General features: G+C 39.3%; 1 protein-coding gene across 3 annotated transcripts in view; it reads right to left on the bottom strand.

Moving 5' to 3' along the window:
• Positions 1-17,882, bottom strand: part of GAREM1 (GRB2 associated regulator of MAPK1 subtype 1) — a 196,263-nt gene that overhangs the window by 17,030 nt on the left and 161,351 nt on the right. For all 3 annotated transcript variants that reach the window (XM_078060464.1, XM_078060462.1, XM_078060463.1), the window contains one exon: positions 4,858-6,030. In XM_078060464.1, coding sequence (XP_077916590.1) covers positions 4,858-6,030 — 1,173 coding nt within the window. The remainder of the gene's footprint in view (positions 1-4,857; positions 6,031-17,882) is intronic.

The raw sequence follows: 17,882 nt of genomic DNA, 5'->3' as shown, positions 1-17,882 counted from the left end.
CTTTTTTTTTTTTTTAAGTAGGCTTCACATTCAGCATGGCGCCCAACGCGGGGCTTGAACTCACGTCCTTGAGATCAAGACCTGAGCTGAGATCAAGAGTTGGATGCTTAACCAACTGAGCCACCCAGGCACCCCTCAAATCCACGGGTCTTAAAGTGATGTTACATGCCTCTAATTATCTACATAGTGGGGCAGACCACTTCTCTCCCTGCTTCTATAAATGCCACTGAGAAGGGGAAATGAAGACTCCTGGGATGTGTGGCATTTCTTCAACTGTTCAGCCTGTCTGAGGCAGATCAGATACTCCGACTCACTTCTGTATAGCTCAGTCCATTTTTCCAAGCACCTATTGGACTAGGTCCAGTCAAATGTGGCATTAAATTCACCCTGTGAGTCTTATTTTTCCCAAATACCAACAACACAGCATGCTCCACCACAGGAGCTTTATTTATGATGGACTTTCAGCCTTATATAGAGTATGCTACCAATCCATCTTATAACAAATCCCCGCACCTAGTTTCTCGGGGGCTATGGGGCATCCCTGTCTATCACCATGGTTGACAAACCCTTCACCAGTCCGGCAGTGATAACTGGTTTAAACCAGTGCTCACAACCTAGTTCCTTTTATGATTTTATTTTTTCATGAGCCTCAGGAATTGCTGTCATGTCAATAACCAAGCAAGAGTGAATATACTTTTTTACTGTTACTGAAGTTGTGGGAGGATACTAATCCCTGGGTTCTGGAGTCCCCAGGTTGGATACTGCTGCATAAATGGTTTTACAAGAGTCGTGATCGTGCAGTTTTGATAATGACTTGTAATTCAGTGTGTAGACCCGGGCAGTCTGGGACTCAAACCTTCTATTTATAGAATTTTATGCAATATAAAGTCTTTCCATTATTGTTCTCCAAAATGGCATCTTCTAAAGAAGGGGGAAAAAACCCAGCTTATTGAGTGTTTCTGGGTAAATATTTTAGACCAATTAGCCAGCACCCAGAAAATTTAGATTATGGACAGAGACCCATGATGTTACGAAGTAGAGGATATGTTTAGAATAACCGTATGAACCAAAAGGATAATCCACTTCAGAAGGACTGTCAGGTCATTCTGATTTGAGGGCACACTGCACAATTTAAAAAAGTGAGAATGTCACCATTCAGTGAGCTGGGTATGCGCCCTCAGTTTGGGCTCAGCTGCAACAATTCTGAGGGATACAAGTGGCTACATCCCTCTTAAATTTGGAACTCTGCTTACTTTTTCCCGGGATATTCCTATTGGGAAGGGAATAGCCTCTCATATTCTGGAGAAATAAGTGGCAAAGTTTTGTTTTGTTTTGTTTTTTTAATTTTTTTTTTTTTTAAAGATTTTATTTATTTGCGAGAGAGAGAATGAGAGACAGAGAGCATGAGAGGGAGGAGAGTCAGAGGGAGAAGCAGACTCCCTGCTGAGCAGGGAGCCCGATGTGGGACTCGATCCCGGGACTCCAGGATCATGACCTGAGCCGAAGGCAGTCGCTTAACCAACTGAGCCACCCAGGCACCCTAAGTGGCAAAGTTTTGTTTTAAAAAACCCTGTATTCAACAATCTTTACAAAGATACATGAAGACTAGCGCATAATTCCAAATAGCCACATCAAATACAAGTGTAGCAGGGCTACACCAATTACTCCTCCACTGAGGATTTTCTACTGGGCCCCACCACCTAGTTTTCTGCTTAAGATATGGGGAGGCAAGTGACCCAGATGTCACCAGAATTGCAGCACAATGCGGGAAACACAGTAAGTGTTATCGTCGAAGGGGAAAGATTTACTCTCACGGTCACAGAAAGAAACAAAGACCACCAAAATGTGCTGGAGACAGAGCACAAGTATGTGTTATAACTTCAGACACTGAAATAGGAAGGGAAGGAGGAAGAGAAGAATTAGGAGAAAAGGAACAGGTGGACATGCAATAGAGCCATTCTATCCCTGGATGTTAACACGAATGGGTCATGCACTGTGGCAAGTAGAGTGCATTCGCCAAGTACCAGCTTTGCTTCCCTTACTATGAAAGACATGCTTTCTTTGACTCTGTTCCATTGCTCCAGCACCTTCTAGCCCTAAAGACCTGGTGGGAGTTGTCACCTTCCCAGATGATGTCTCACTTGAAAGCTTATCACTGTATTTAATTATCAGGCAGGATAGCTGTTAGGTACATGGTATGTCTTTCTCCCAGGACTCACTCCAGTATAACTTTCCAGAGAAGTTTTATTTAATTCTGTGGGAACGCTTGAATTTATGCCCCATTAAAGTTCCCTTTTGAAAATTACAAGCTGAAGCCACATCTAACAATTATGACGTTTCTTTGGATCCCACATAGTTCCTAAAAATGGAAAACTCATTTCATGGTCACAGAGCCAAGAAAAAATATGACTTCATTGGAAATGCCTAATTTTTTAAAGTAAATTAAGTGATTTCAGGTGTTTAAAAAAATTTTTTTTAAGATTATAGCATTCTATAAACACTGGACATGCTCTGAAAAGACTCTCTTGTAAGACATTACATCTGAGACTAGAGACCAAAATCTCCTCCTGTGAAGTTTGCTTTTGCTTTCAAATTTAACTCTCATATTTTTTAGTACCAAGGTCAAGAATACAGCCTCTTAATATTTATGTTCTTACTCATCTTTTATTACGCCACAGAAAAAACAACTGGCGCTAGCTTCCTATTTCTAGACTTAGTTACATAATGACTTTGCATATGACCATTACGGATGAGTCAATCAATCATCTGACAAACATGAGTTCCCACTATGTGCCAAGTAGGACCAAAGTTCTATAGGAACAGCTCACCTGGTCACACTCCTATTGAAGATCAGGGTTCCAAGCTTCCAGTAACATCAAATATATAGTTGAGTTGAGACACACTGACCACTGCTTACTTTCCAGGAGGACTGTCCCCTGACTTTTTACCTGCTTTTTTGGGGGTGGGTTGGAGTGGGGGAATATCCTCTGACATGAATAAAAGTACCAAGGACTCTAAACTTCACCAAGACTTCCCCGAAATTTTCCACAGCCCCTACTAGGTACTGGGATCTCTGGGCTTGTGTCTTGAGGTCTACGGAAGATCCTCCAAGGAGCAAGGTAAAATCCAGGTCTGCAATCTCTGGGGAGTTCCTGCATCTTAGAGCAAACAGCCGGGGTGGGGGAGGAGTCCCCCTCAGGAAACTCTGTAGCAATGAGGTCCCTGCATGGACAGTTAAGCAGGATGCCTGCCCAACATTCAGGGCTGTCCATGACCTGGCTCCAGCCTTTTCAGCCATCACTCCCCTTCCATACATTCTCATCACCCTATTCTACCAACTCAACAGCACTTTCTGTTTTCCCTCACCTGTCTGTCCCAGCTTCCTTCCATACCTTTGCTCATGCTATTCTGTCTGGAATGTCCTTCTTTCTCATCTCTCTGCTCTTTTAACTCATGCATGTTCCCTCAGCTCATTTAAAATGCCATTATCTCCATGAAGACTTCTCTCATGCATCACCCAACTAGAAATTTCTTTCTCCTCTGAATTCCTACACATTGTGTCTATCTCTCTTCTATTGTTTATCACATTTTAACTTGTATGACAGTCATTGCATTTCATTTGTTAACTTCCCTATAAAATTGAAAGATACCAGAGTCCAGAGTGCAGGTCTTATTTATGGTCCTATTTCTTGCATCCCACTCAGTATTTCCATGGTTTTGAAACTGGGTTCTGCACAGCTGCAGGGTTCCACAGAGGTGTCCTGAGACCACCACGGGGAGCAGAGAGAATAGATGCATGCGGAGACATCCTCCCCCTAAATGTGCTTCAATCAGATGGGTTCTGAATTCTTCTATTTATTGTGATTTGTGTAAGCTTTTTTTTTTTTTTTTTTAAAGGATTCTGCCAGAGATAGGAAAAAAAAATTGCAGTACACCGTCAAATAAATGAACAGAACTATACCCAATGTCTCTGATGCTTTCTCGATTCAGATATAATGAAATCCAATGGTTAAAAACAAGGAGCAAGGGTTCAGAGAGTGCCTGTCAATGAAAGAACATGGTCAAAACAGAGGGCCCTTTCTCCTGTCCTGTACTGACCTTTTTACAGTAAGATTTGATAGAAGCCTCTGGAGCCGTGAATGAGTTCTGTTTAAGGTGTTAAACAGAAGCACTCTGGCTCGGGTTCTGCTCTGGTGTGTGTCCGTGTACACAAGCACACCTACCATGCTTTGATCTCAATGTAACTTCAGGGAAGTTGGAAGAGTTAGAAACCATGCTGATGTCTCTTGATCCCCACCCCCGCCCCTCTCCCCCAAATAAATCTACTCTTCCTTCATCTGCCCCACCACTGTAACTGGCACTAATATCCACTCTGTTGCTCAGGCTAAAATTCTAGGAGTTTTCCTTGATTTCCCTCTTTCCTTCACTACCCACACCCAATTTATCAGTAAGTACTGTCGGTCGTTCTGAAGCAGCTCACTGCTCCCCGCCATCCACTGCTACCAGCTGCTGTGGTTCAGGGCATCGTCATTTCATACCTCCCGTACCGTAATGCCTCTTCTCTGGTCTCCCACTGTCTGCCCCCTCCTCCCTATTATCCATTCTCCAGGCAGCAGCGAAAGGCATGTTTAAACCTCTTCCTATTCAAAACTCTCAAGGTTTTAAAAACTTGAACTCCTAACTGGTAAAAATAATCTAGCCGGCATTTATATTTCACTCCAAATGAAGCAAATTTGCTCATCCCGATCATTTCCCACTGGGAAGTTTTCCTTTCATTAGGAAAGAAGATAAATTAGTAGGTGACCGAGCAGAGAGACGGAAGGACTGACACATCACTAGAGAACAGAAATGACTTACGGCTTCAGATTTGGGAGGCACTGGAGGTGGAGGTAGGGCAATCTCTGAAGACTTCATGGCTACTCCCAGAGTTCCGGGCACAGGAAGAGGAGAGGTCGCACATTTGGACCGGACGGACCCTCTAGACTGATCGCATCTGCTCTTCTCGCTCAGGGAACGCGTGAGAGGCTGATGGCTGGGCTTGCCGTCCTCCAGCCAGAGCTCTTCATAAGGAAGCTCTGACTTCCCCGGGATGCCTGCCGATTCTTCACCGGCTTCCGGGAAAAGGTAGTCGCTCCCACTGTCACCCAGGTCCTGATAGGGCAGGATGTCATGAGGAAAGGGGGCCCACTCGCCCCCCAGGTCCCTGCAGCCATGGAGGTTCACCTCACTGTTGCCATGGAGATTGTTGCCATACACACAGACGGAGAGCCGGTGGAAGGACTGGGTGAGCTCATCGCGGGCATAGCTAAGAGAATTGGGCACGTGGTTGTGGCCAGAGCACCGGCCCTTCTTGGGGCTCTTGCAGTCCTCATTCCAGTCAGTTTTCACATCCCGGACAGCCCGGGAATACTCGTCGATGTCGAACTGTTCTTGGCAGATACCCAGCCAGTGATGGACCAGGGTCTCGGGCCACACGTCTCCCTTTACCAAGTGTTCTGGAAGGCTAAACTTGGGGACCGTCAAATGCAAAGGGAAGTGCATGGGGAGGATCTTGTTGTTCCGCAGCACACAGCAAACCACCACTGTCTTGGTCTGGATGTTCACAAACTTGTAGCGATGCCCCTCGCGGATGAAGTGGAGGTCGTACGGGTTCCTGGGTGGAGGGCTGGGCACAGTCACGTTCACGGGGAGCCTGGTTTTCTCCACAATGTTGCGGATGGTGTGTTCGCCCTCCTGCATCTGAAGTTCCAGGGGGCTCCGGGTGCTAAATCTGCCCTTGCACTGGAATGGCAGGCTAATGCTTTCATTGGTCCGATGATTCATGCAGATCAGGCATGGCATTTTGCCTTTTCCCAGCTTGCTGATGGAATTGAGCTTCCCGATCTTTTTGAAAATTGTGTTGAGTCGTGACTTTTCCTTGAAAGTCTTTGCGTACAGGATTTCTGCCTGCCCCATGAGAGTGAGTTCATCCCCAGTACAGAGGGTGATGTTATAAACTTCGGTGTCCTCATTGCATTCACCTGAAGCAACCTACAATAGGATAAATCAAGTTTGAGGTGAGTTGCCTTTAGTCCATTCCCACAGAAAAGTGGAGAACTTGCCATTAAGACACACAAGCACGCATACAAAAAGGAAAATGCTGTTCCCATACTAAATTTAGCCACTCCGTTTCTTTTATAATGTTTATATGGCTAACAGTAACAAGAAGATATTCGTTTAGACTTGTAAAAACACACTTTGTTCTGAAGAAATGAGCAATCTGTTCATGAGTAAAAATTTGGGAAATACGGAGAAAAGACACAAAAAGAAAATAACACCCACGGGCCTGATTCAGAAATAGGCACGGTTAATGGTTTGATAAACATTCTTCCAGTTTCTTTGTCTATGCAGAGTAGCCTATCATATGGATAATCATTTTGGGACATTACTATTATCATTCTCTCTTCCAGTTATAAAAAAAAATGCTTCCATGAACACCACTGTAGAAAATCCCTTATTTTTTTTTTTACTATTAAAATTTTATGAAATTTTCTAAAATTGGAATTGGGACAGAGGATGTAAAAATGTTTTATTTCTCCCTGTTCTTTAATTTTATTATACAAACTATTCATGTTCACTGGCAAAAGTATTAGAAAATATAAATGTAAAAATGAACAAATTCTATGGTCTTGCCACTAAAGACAATCTGTATTAACAATTTTATATAAATAGAGAAAAAGAGAAATAGATGTGTCATCTATCTTGGAGATATATAAATACACATACACAATTTTGTTGCTTTGTTTCTCACTATATTTTCTCGTGTTTAAGTATAAACGGTCGGTTGCCAGTACTGACCTTATGTATCTGATTATCTGGGCATAAGCCTTAATTTATCTGACTAGCTCCTTATTGTTAGACAGATAGCTTTTCCCATTGTTTAGCAATTATAAATAGTACTGCAATGAATTTTTTTACAGTTCAACTATTTCCTTAGGAGAAAGGCCCCGAAGTAGAATTGCATGGACAAAGCTATAGATATGTATTTGAAAGGTCTAATATGTATCTCCTATTGTGCTTCATCAACGTTACACTTATTTATACTTCTTCCACTTTATGAAATTATCTGTCTCTCCATACCCATGCTAAGTAAGTTTAAGGTTTACCAATATTAAAGGTAAAGCACGCATCCTGCATTTATTTATTCATGTTTTATTTTGATTTGATTTATTTATTAGGATAGTTGAATATATTTTGGTATTCATTTATCTGGCCATTTAGATCTCTTCCTTTGTGAATGTCTGTGCCCTTCACCCATTTTTTTATTGGGATGGTCATCTTATCGATTACTTTTTATGTCATGTGAATGTCATTTATGCTATATTTTCCAATTTGTTGGGTGAATTTCAACTTTATAACTTCTTTAAGTGCTAAAGTTTTTTCTTCCTATGTAGCAAACATTTTCAAAAATTTTTCTTTGTAATTTTATCCTTGGGTGGTATGCTTCTACTAGTTGAGATGATATTATCAGTGGTTCTGAGTTAGGGGTGATTTTGCCCCCACTCCCCAGCCCCTGGGGACATTTGACCATGTCTGGAGACATTTATTGGTTGTCATGGCTGGGAAGGTGCTACTTATATCTAGCAGGGAGAGGCTAGGTATGTTGCTAAACATGGTACAATGAACAGAACAGCCCCTCACTGCAAAGAATTATCTAGTCCAGATTTCAGTAGTGCTGAGGTTGAGAAAAACTGAGATGATTAGCCAATATTTTCTTCTAGGATTTTGATGGTTTCATTTATTAACTATTTAACTGATTTAATTAAAATTTCTTTGATGGACTATTAAAGGTAGAGGTCTAACTTTAGTTTTTTCTTAAAGATTTGTTTATTTACTTGAGGTGGGGAGGGAAAGAGAGAGACAGAATCTTAGCAGACTCTGCGCTGAGTGCGGAGCCCAACACAGGGCTTGATCTCACGACCCTGAGATCACAACCTGAGGGGGAAGCAAGAGTAGGATGCTTAACCTATCGTGCCACCTAGGCACCCCCAACTTTAGTTTCTTAAACAGTTAACTGACTGTCCAGTATACTTCTTAAATAACTATCTCTTTTCATCACTGATTTGAAATGCTACTTTGATCATGTACTAAAATTATAAAACACATACACATTTGTATACTTATATTTGCATCTACTGTGAGACCATTTATCCAAATGACCTTTCTGTCTATTTTCTCATTTTAACTATACTGATTCAATTCCTACATCTTTATCTTACATGTTCAGATCTGAAAACAAAAACCCTCATTTGTGGTTATTCCAATTCAAAAAGTTTTTGGATGGCAAGAAACAAGAGAAGCAAAGTCAAAAAATCAAGTAACGGTCTGAGAGAAAATATCTGCAATATCTCCACAAGAGTGAACCTCCTTAATACATAAGCAACTTTTAAAAAATGACCAAAACTCCTCCACAAAAACAGGTGAAAGTCATGAAAAATCAATTCACTAAAAAAAAGGCACACAACAGACTTCAAATCTATGAAAAGACGTTCAACTTCTTTTATAATTATATTATAATTATAATTAAATGAAAATTATACTTAGATACCACTTCTTTATCTAGAACACTGATAAATATTCAAAAGCCTGACATCATACTCAGTGGGTGAGGCTCTGGGGAAACAGGCACTCTTGTTCATAGCTGGTAGAAATGCAAAATGATACAAGTCCTATTGCAGGGAATTTGGCAATACCTAACCAAACTATGCACCGTTTATCCCTCCATTCACCAATCCTACTTCTAGGAAATTGTCCGAAGACATTCCTCCAACAGTGTGAAAATACAAATGCGCCAGGTTATTCATTGTAGCATTATTTGTATTTGCAAAATCTTAGAATCAAACTAAATGCCCAAACACAGGAGATTGATTGAATAAACTATGATACAAACACAAAATGTATTATGCAAAAAAGAACAAGAATGATGAGTTCAATGAATTAATAGGAAAACGACTTTCAGGATATATTAAGTAAAAAAACAAACAAAAAAACCCCCCAAAACCAAAGTGCATAAAAGCTTATATGGTATACTACACCTTTGGAAAAATCAGTATATATTTTTCTGCTTATTTTTGTAAAAAAAAAAAAAAAAAGGAATACAAGAAAAATAAACCAGAAAACAATGAAATTGGTACTTGAGGGAGGGAGGAAACTGGTGGAAGGGAGTGATAGCTCTGTGAGTGTACCTAGCTATAGAGTTTTGACGTTTAGGAGGTAAGCCAATGTTCTAACATCTTCAAAAGATAAAATTAAGTCAACAGAAAGTTAAAAGAAACTGAAAGCTAAATGCAAATGGAAACAGATGAGTCCAGTCTTATTTCCAGTAAATAAACTAACCACACAGGGGACAGAGACAGAGAAATCATCCAAATAACTTTAAAATGCTTTGACTACAAATTGCCAGTAGGGAAAAAAGACCAACAAATATTGTGTTCTTTTTGGTAGATTTGTTTTGCATATGAGAGTGGGTACAGGGATTCTGAAACAACTTCTTCTGTATATTGTAGAAATAAAAAATGAGTAAATGTGTTCTTTTGAGAATCAGAGTTTTCACTGTGGACGGAAGACAGAAACATGGAATTAGGAAAGGTAAGAGGAACTCCATTGGGTATACATGAACACACATCTATTTCTTAGCTTTGTTCTTTCTAAGGGACTAGAAGCAAAGACTCCCACTATCACCTAATATACCTAGCGCTCCAAACCATTCTCCACTAAAAGGAATCATGGCTCCTTGGAGAAATGCCTGATTCCAGGGCTAGGGCAGGAAAGGTACAAGATGAGCTTGAAATACTGTGTTGTGCGGGAAAGTAAAGAAGTGCTCTTAAGATGACAGGAACGTGTCAAAAGGACACTGAAGCCAGCCTGAACTGGCCTCCACAGGCCAAATCTGGGACGATTTGAGCATCACAATACACAAAGACTGCAATGAATGATAATCTACTGAACAAAGTAGGAATGTCGAAGTCCATACTGTTAACAAAAATATGAATGAGTGGAAAAAATGAATGGGGGAAAAACTGACAAATGTGGAGGAGTGGTGGGAATCCAAGATTGGTACATACAAGAAACATCAACAGATGCTCATTTATAGGATAAGTTTGATTGAGGAGTAGGTTATGTGCCTGGTCTTAAAGTGTCTTCTCTCGATTGCGAAGGGAGGAAAAGTAACTACAGAGTGGAGAAACTGGACAACACCTTGACCAGGTGATCAAATTTAATATAACCTGAGAGGCATCCCCATGTGTGTGCCTCTGGATGTGATTCCCTGAGAAGGTCAGGACCTCAGTTACAGAACATTCCACCTAAAAATGCATTACTAGGACCGAATTATCAAGAAATATCAGACAAACCCAAACTGAGAAATACTGTATAAAATACCTGGTACATATTTGTGAAAAACGTCCATGTGATGAAAGATAAGAAAGGTTGAAGAACTGCTCCAGATTAAAGTGAATGAAAGACAAAATGCAACATCAATGCAATGTGCACGCCTGGAATGGATTCTGAACTGAAGGGAATAAATGCTATCAAATACACTCTGGTGGACTATAAAGAAGAGTGTCACATCACTGCTAACTCTCCTGAATGTACCGTTTTTACACAAGAAAATAACCTTATTCTTAGGAAATATACACTGATGCATTAAGGTGTAAAGGGCATAATGTATGTAATTCACTCTGATATTATTCAGAAAAATGTAAGTTGTGTGTCTGCATACCAATGTGTATGTCGGGGGTGGAAGATGAGAAAACAAATGTGGCGAAATGTTAAAAGTTGGTGAATCTGGTACAGTGTCGAGGGAGATCTTCTATTATTCTTGCAATAATTTTTTAAGACTGCAAGTATTTCAAAATAAAAAAATAAAACATGACAACAGGAAAATCTTAGATTTTTTTGCCTATTTTTCCAGATGAACTTCACAATCATGGTCTATGGTTTGAATTGATAATTTTATTGAAAGTGCTTTTACCTGCTCTTTTGGCAAGGAGTGACATCATAGAAATATTTCTAAATAGGCACATGGTAATTATCATCATTTATTGAGATGTTTTATTTCCCTTATTAGTGATTTTTTTAAAATCTTTTTTTTTTTAAGATTTTTATTTATTTATTTGACAGAGAGAGACACAGCGAGAGAGGGAACACAAGCAGGGGGAGTGGGAGAGGGAGAAGCAGGCTTCCCGCCGAGCGGGGAGCCTGATGCGGGGCTCGATCCCAGGACCCTGGGATCATGACCTGAGCCGAAGGCAGATGCTTAACAACTGAGCCACCCAGGTGCCCCTCCCTTATTAGTAATTAAGTTTGCCTTCGTTATCAATCTCTGAACATTGCTGTTCGTTTGCCGAGGGCACATATGGTTTGTTGCTATTCTCTATGACCAGTAACTTCACTGGGATTCTTAAGTGATTAAATCTTATGTAACCAATGCAAAATTCATCTTCATCTTTTTAGTTTTCATCCCTTTTCCCGGACAACAGCGTGGTGGTGAGAATGTTGTTCCATATTTTAATGTGAATTATTTGATTATAAACTGATCATATGAGAAATTCATTGGTTTGAGATGGATTTTTTTTTTTTTAAAGATTTTATTTATTTATTTATTTATTTGACAGAGAGAGAGAGAGATAGCGAGAGCAGGAACACAAGCAGGGGGAGTGGGAGAGAGAGAGAAGCAGGCTTCCTGCCGAGCAGAAAGCCCGATGCGGGACTCGATCCCAGGACCCTGGGATCATGACCTGAGCCGAAGGCAGACGCCCAACGACTGAGCCACCCAGGCGCCCGAGATGGATTTTTTTTTATCATATTAGTAATATGTCTGTCCAATTCTAGCTTTCTAAAAGTTTCTATGAAGAAATTAAAAAAAAATTTTTTTAGGATTTCATTTATTTATTTTAGAGAGAGAGAGAGATCATGTGAGAAGGGGGAGGAGCAGAGAGAGAGGGAGAGAAAGGGGGAGAGAATCTCAAGCAGACCCCATGGCTGAGCATAGAGCCCAACTCGTGGCTTGATCCCACGACCCTGAGATCATGACCTGAGCTGAAACCAAGAGTCAGACACTCAACGAGGTGAACCACCCAGACGCCCTAAAAAATGTTTTTAATCAAATGTCATTTCCGCATCCAATAAAACAGTCATATGTTTATTTTTAACCTTGAGGTCCTGGTTTTATATTATAATAGTAGATTCCCAAATATTAAAACAACCCTACGTGCCTGAAATAATCTGTGTATGATCATGGTGCACTTAAAAGTGTACTGCGTGATTCTCTTTGATACTATTTGATCTATGACTTATGTATCTTAGTCACAGCTGAAATTAGTCTATAGTTCTGTTATGTTACCTTTACCAGGTTTTAGTACCAGGCTTATATTAAGGCTAAGATAGATTTTTTCCTTTTATGTTAATGAAAAGCATCTGGGTAAAGTGATTGGCAACGTTCATGTTGTTTACTGAGCAGTAATCATCAGTATGTGTTTAGAAGACTTGGCAGTGGCAATCTTTGTAAATAATTTCTCACACACTATTCTAGGTCATCTCTATATAATTTTAAACTTTGGAACAAGCAATTTGTCAATCCACATTAGTGCTATGAAAAACAAACATCTCTGTTGTCTCTACAGTGAAGTGCATTTCTCTGTAGCAGGCGTTTTCAGTACATAAATAGCAGCACAATATTATTTTAATGGCAGTTCAGGCCCCTAAGGTTTAAATTCCATTTTAGGTTGATTCAGATTAAGTGTTATTAATATTATTTTTAACAAGACCACAACTTAATTGTATTTACTTTCAGACTCAGTATTCACTTGGGCTTCTATATTAGAGTTAAGTTTAGGAATCTAAATAAATAAATAAACAATAAATAAACACCATTTAACTTTTTATTTGCAGTAATTCCAGATTTGCAGAAAAGTTGCAAAGCTGTGTACCTTTGTCTAAGTTCTCCTGTTAACATTCTACACAACCACGGCACAGTATCAAAACTAAGAAATTAACACTAATACAAGACGACTAACTTAACCACAAAGCTTTATTTGGATTTCATTTTTTTTTTTCCATTAATGTCCTTTTTCTGTTCCAGGATCAAACCAGGATACCACACCACATCCAGTCCTTGATTCTGTGAGTTTCTTGGTCTTTCCTTATTTTTATGACCTTGACAGTTTTAAAGAATATAGATTAGGGGTTTTTTTTTAAGCTAAGAAATCATTTATAAATTACAGTACTTGGCCCATATGAGGGCTGAATTTCTTTTCCTACAGGACCTGTAACGTTTCAGTTACATTATTTCGTTGACTTTGGTCACCAGAATCCTTAAAAAGGCTCATTTGCTATTAATTCTAATTTTAGTTTATCCCTAAGGCTTTTATTTTTAGCTAGCATCTAGCTATGTTTACAGCAATACAGATCAGAGATCAGCAAACTACTGTGCATAGTCCAAATCTGACCCAACATCTGACTTTGTAAATAAAGTTTTATTAGGACACTGCTGTTGTCCATTCATTTATGCGTAAGTTATGAGTGCTTTCACTCTACAGTGGCAGTGTTGAGTAGCTGCAACAGTAACTATATGGCCCACAAACTAACATATTTATTCTTTGTCCCCTTATAGAAAGTTTGCTGAACCCAGGTATAGATGAATGAAAAGAACTATGGCCTTTGGAAATTAATTGGGCCAATACTATTAGCTAACTTACAAGCTAAGTTTGAATCTGCTTTCACTGTTAGGTGACCTCAGAAAAAGTATTTTACTTTTTTGAGCCTCAGTGTCCTCATCTATAAAATGAGAACACCACTGTGTACTTCACAAGCATAATTAATGTAGTTAAACAACTTCCCACAGTGGTAAGCTCTCAATAAATGGAGGCCATTACTGTTATTATTACTTCTGTGAATAAAAACATTTAAATTCTTTTTTTTTAAGTAAGCTCTACATCCAACGTGGGGCTTGAACTCATGACCCTCAGATCAAGAGTCATACGCTCTACCAACTGAGCCAGCCAGGTGCCCCCAAAACATTTAAATCCTTTTTTTTTTTTTTTAAGTAGGCTCCATGCCGGGCTTAAATTCACAACCCTGAAATCAAGACCTGAGCTGAGATCAAGAGTAAGATACAACTAAGCCCCTCAGGTCCCCAACATTTAAATTCTTAATAATTCTGTTTCACAATGCCTCTCACATCTCTGTATTTTCATGTAGGTTTCTATTCCTACCCACTACTGTTTTCAAGCCCAAACCACTACTTTAAGTATTATCCTTTCTTCTGTACTGAAGAATTGCTCAAGTTTTTATTCAATGTGTTATCCCAGAATAAAACTTAATTGTCAGAAGAGGGCTTGAAATATCCTTACAGTTATATCCCAAAGGAAGTAAACATACTGAAATGATTCAAAAAAATATACCGTTTTAAGATAGACCAGCCTCCAAAACACTCAGATGCACTGCTGTACTTCCTTTCTGGTGAAACTTTGTAAAAAACTTGGCAGTTCATCCATTTGGATCAGGATGGAGACAGAGATGTTGAGAGAAAGGGTTCTCAGGAGACTTCAGAAACACACACACACACACACACACACACACACACACTCACTCATACAACAAACTATTTCCAGTTAACACACAAGGAGCCAACAGTGCTTCTCAAATGTGAAGCATAACAAAGTGTATGTTTCTTCCTAGCTCTTTAAATCAATACTTAATATATTTTTCCTAATTTACCTTTATAAACATATACCTTGTAGAATGAAGAAATCATATGGTCTAGTGAGTACCACACACCAGACGAGCTGAGAGTGTCTATGCTGCTCGGGATACCAATCAGCCACTGTGTGTGCAGATTAAACAGATCAAAATTATCCTTACTAAATGTCACTCTCTGGGCACATTCAACAGTTTTGTCTACGTTTTTGTGTATGTGTATACTTCTAAAGGAAGTTACTCCTCCTCCCATACGTAAAAATGCATAACATATGTGGGGACAATCTGTAATTCCATGCTCCCAAACCTGATGTCATCATTAATGCTAGCAATTAGCTCTGCATAAATTATGAGACTAACATCCCAACCGATCTTGTGGTCACTGTCAGTGACAGATGAAGAAACTCATAAATAAATGCTCTTCCTTTGGCAATTGAGCCAAACAGTCTCCTCTGGTTTCCACAGATGTGATTTATTTGCATAATTTCTTCCCTTTTTTATTTTTTTAATAGCAAAAGAAACAATGCGTTCTGTCTAAGTGCTTCGGTATGCCTGCCTGGTTAACATTTCCAGTTTCAATGTTTCCTGAGAGGAAGTAATTCAAAGTGTGTTATCTAAACAACTCTAATAGGTCTAATCCAGGAAACTATCAGGGTTTTACTGTTCATAATGCCATTCAGAATTAATATCCCATGGTCAAGGAACATTTTAAAACACTGATATAAAATTTAACACACACCCACACCCACAGATGGTTCTGGCAACAGATAATCTGTTTCCTAAGAACAGTTGTTCTAAAGATCAAACATGTAACAGAGGTTAAAATTGCAACCCTTGAAAAAAAAATCAGGATTGATCTGACTGCTAGATTAAATAGCTAATATTTGATTAATATTAGATCATTTCCCCCAACACTTCAATTTTTGTAACTCTTTCCTTTGGGAAAATGGCAGAAAATGAGGGACAAAGGGGCATGAAGAGTTAATTGTCAATCCTGAGTATCTCTCTCTCTCTTTTTTTCAACAGGAAATAGGGCAAAGATGACAAGTACAATGGCAGTGATTTAATTAGTGATGGTACAAGAGAGGGCTTGCCAACTGGTAGCTTTTCAGACAAGGTCTCAAAACCTCAGATGACAAAACAAAAACAAAACAAAACAAAACCCAAACAAACAAACAAACGCCCACCAAAACCAAAACCCACTAGGCTATCTTCAAACACTGAAATAATTAACCTCACAATTGTATCCAATTTATCATTCTGAATGAATCCTGAAAATAAATGACATCTGACTCATGGTAAAGAAAACATGCCATTTTAAACAACTGGAAAGTAAAAATAAAAATTGGCTACCTCCAAATCCAATTAATCTTCATTTTAAAAATTTGTTCTTACATCTGACAAAATTCAGGTTGCACAGTAATCGATAATTTCTGATCTCTCTGGAATACAGCCAAGAACAAGGCAGTGAGCTAAAGGCCTCTGGGCAGGCAAAAAGATGTGATGTTGATGTTAGGGCTTATAGAAAAGCCTTTAAGGGCCATAACTCAGCACACTTACTCCCATACAATCAAAATTCCATCCAACCTGGTTACCAGCCCACAGCATAACAGAAGTGGAAATTAAAACTGGAAACAGGGATGGTTAATTAAGGCAGGTATTCTAATATAAGAGGCAACAATTTGAATGAGACCATAAAACACCCAATTCTCAGTGTGTAAAGTCTCTCCACATAAAGACAAAAGTCATACACATCTCAGGAGATGGAGAGAAGTTTAACTTTTGTTCAAGTACTTCTCGTTAAGACGGCAGAAAAGTATTATACATTTCAGGACACTGAAATGAAATTATAGTTCTTTGGACAGAACTTTTGATAAAATTCACAGCTCCCCCAAAAGCTGGCTAACTAAAATTACTCGTACTCTAAAGGTGCCAGAGAGGAGGTAGAAAATGTCAGAGCAAATGATCCCTATTCATTTTGAAACATCTTAAGAAAAACCCACCCCTCTGATTATTATAATCTTACAACATGCGGAGGAGATGCTTTTTCTGAGCTGTCATGACAGACCCTAGGAATGGTATTTTAAACTAGGAATGGTGCTTATGCCTGAACTACACTCTTAAAACAACACACACACACAATTTCCCCAAAGAACACTAATGTTTCAGCACCTCTGTTTTGTATTACTTTACAGAATGGCCATAGAATGGCCAACAGACGCAGAACAGAGTCAACATAGCAAGCTATTTTTGCCTAAAAGACAAAATGATCAGAACGATATCAGAGAATAAAATAATTATGACAAGAGTAGAATCACAAGCCGCCCCAAACCTCTCCATTAACACATTCTCAAGGCCTTGTGTGTAGCTGTTCTGTCAAAAGGAGTAAAGAAAGTTAACAGGACATATGTTTAATTTGTTAACTACTTTTACGTGGAAATAAGATACAGTCTAACTAGTTGGCAGAAGAGGAAGAGCTTTATTTCTTCACCTTTTTCAGAAGGCAACTTTAAAAAGGGTAACTAATATGTTTTTGTTTTTTTTTTTAAAGATTTTATTTATTTATCTGAGAGAGAGAGAGAATGAGAGACACAGAGCATGAGAAGGAGGAGGGTCAGAGGGAGAAGCAGACTCCCTGCCAAGCAGGGAGCCCGATGCGGGACTCGATCCCGGGACTCCAGGATCATGACCTGAGCCGAAGGCAGTCGCTTAACCAACTGAGCCACCCAGGCGCCCAGGGTAACTAATATGTTAAGATAAAAGGCACATGAATTGTCTCAAATTTGTGACTTGGGTGGGGGGGGAACAGCTGATTCTCAGTAACTTGGAAGCCTTGGAAAAAATCCAAAGTTTAGCATCAAGTTGCACGAACCACTCACCTTAAACTTCAGAACTCTTGCTCACTTATTCTGTGGTGCATTGTTGCCATCTTTAACACCGCTTCAAGCAACAATCAAAAGCCCAACTGTATGTAGCCTGGTTTCTATGATAATACTGGGTGATACTTAAAAAATTCTGGGTTAATACTTTACAGAGGTATTTTTGTTATTTTCAAAAGGGTTCGTTCTGACACATGCTGCACTGATGTTGATAGTAAGTTAACTTGTAGGATTTTCTTTTTTAAATACTGGCATCAGGAAAGATCT

This window comes from Halichoerus grypus, chromosome 13 (assembly GCF_964656455.1).
Source record: "Halichoerus grypus chromosome 13, mHalGry1.hap1.1, whole genome shotgun sequence".
NCBI classification, from domain to species: domain Eukaryota; kingdom Metazoa; phylum Chordata; class Mammalia; order Carnivora; family Phocidae; genus Halichoerus; species Halichoerus grypus.
The sequence above is the reverse complement of the archived record's forward strand: the minus strand, read 5'-3'. Positions and strand labels throughout refer to the sequence as shown.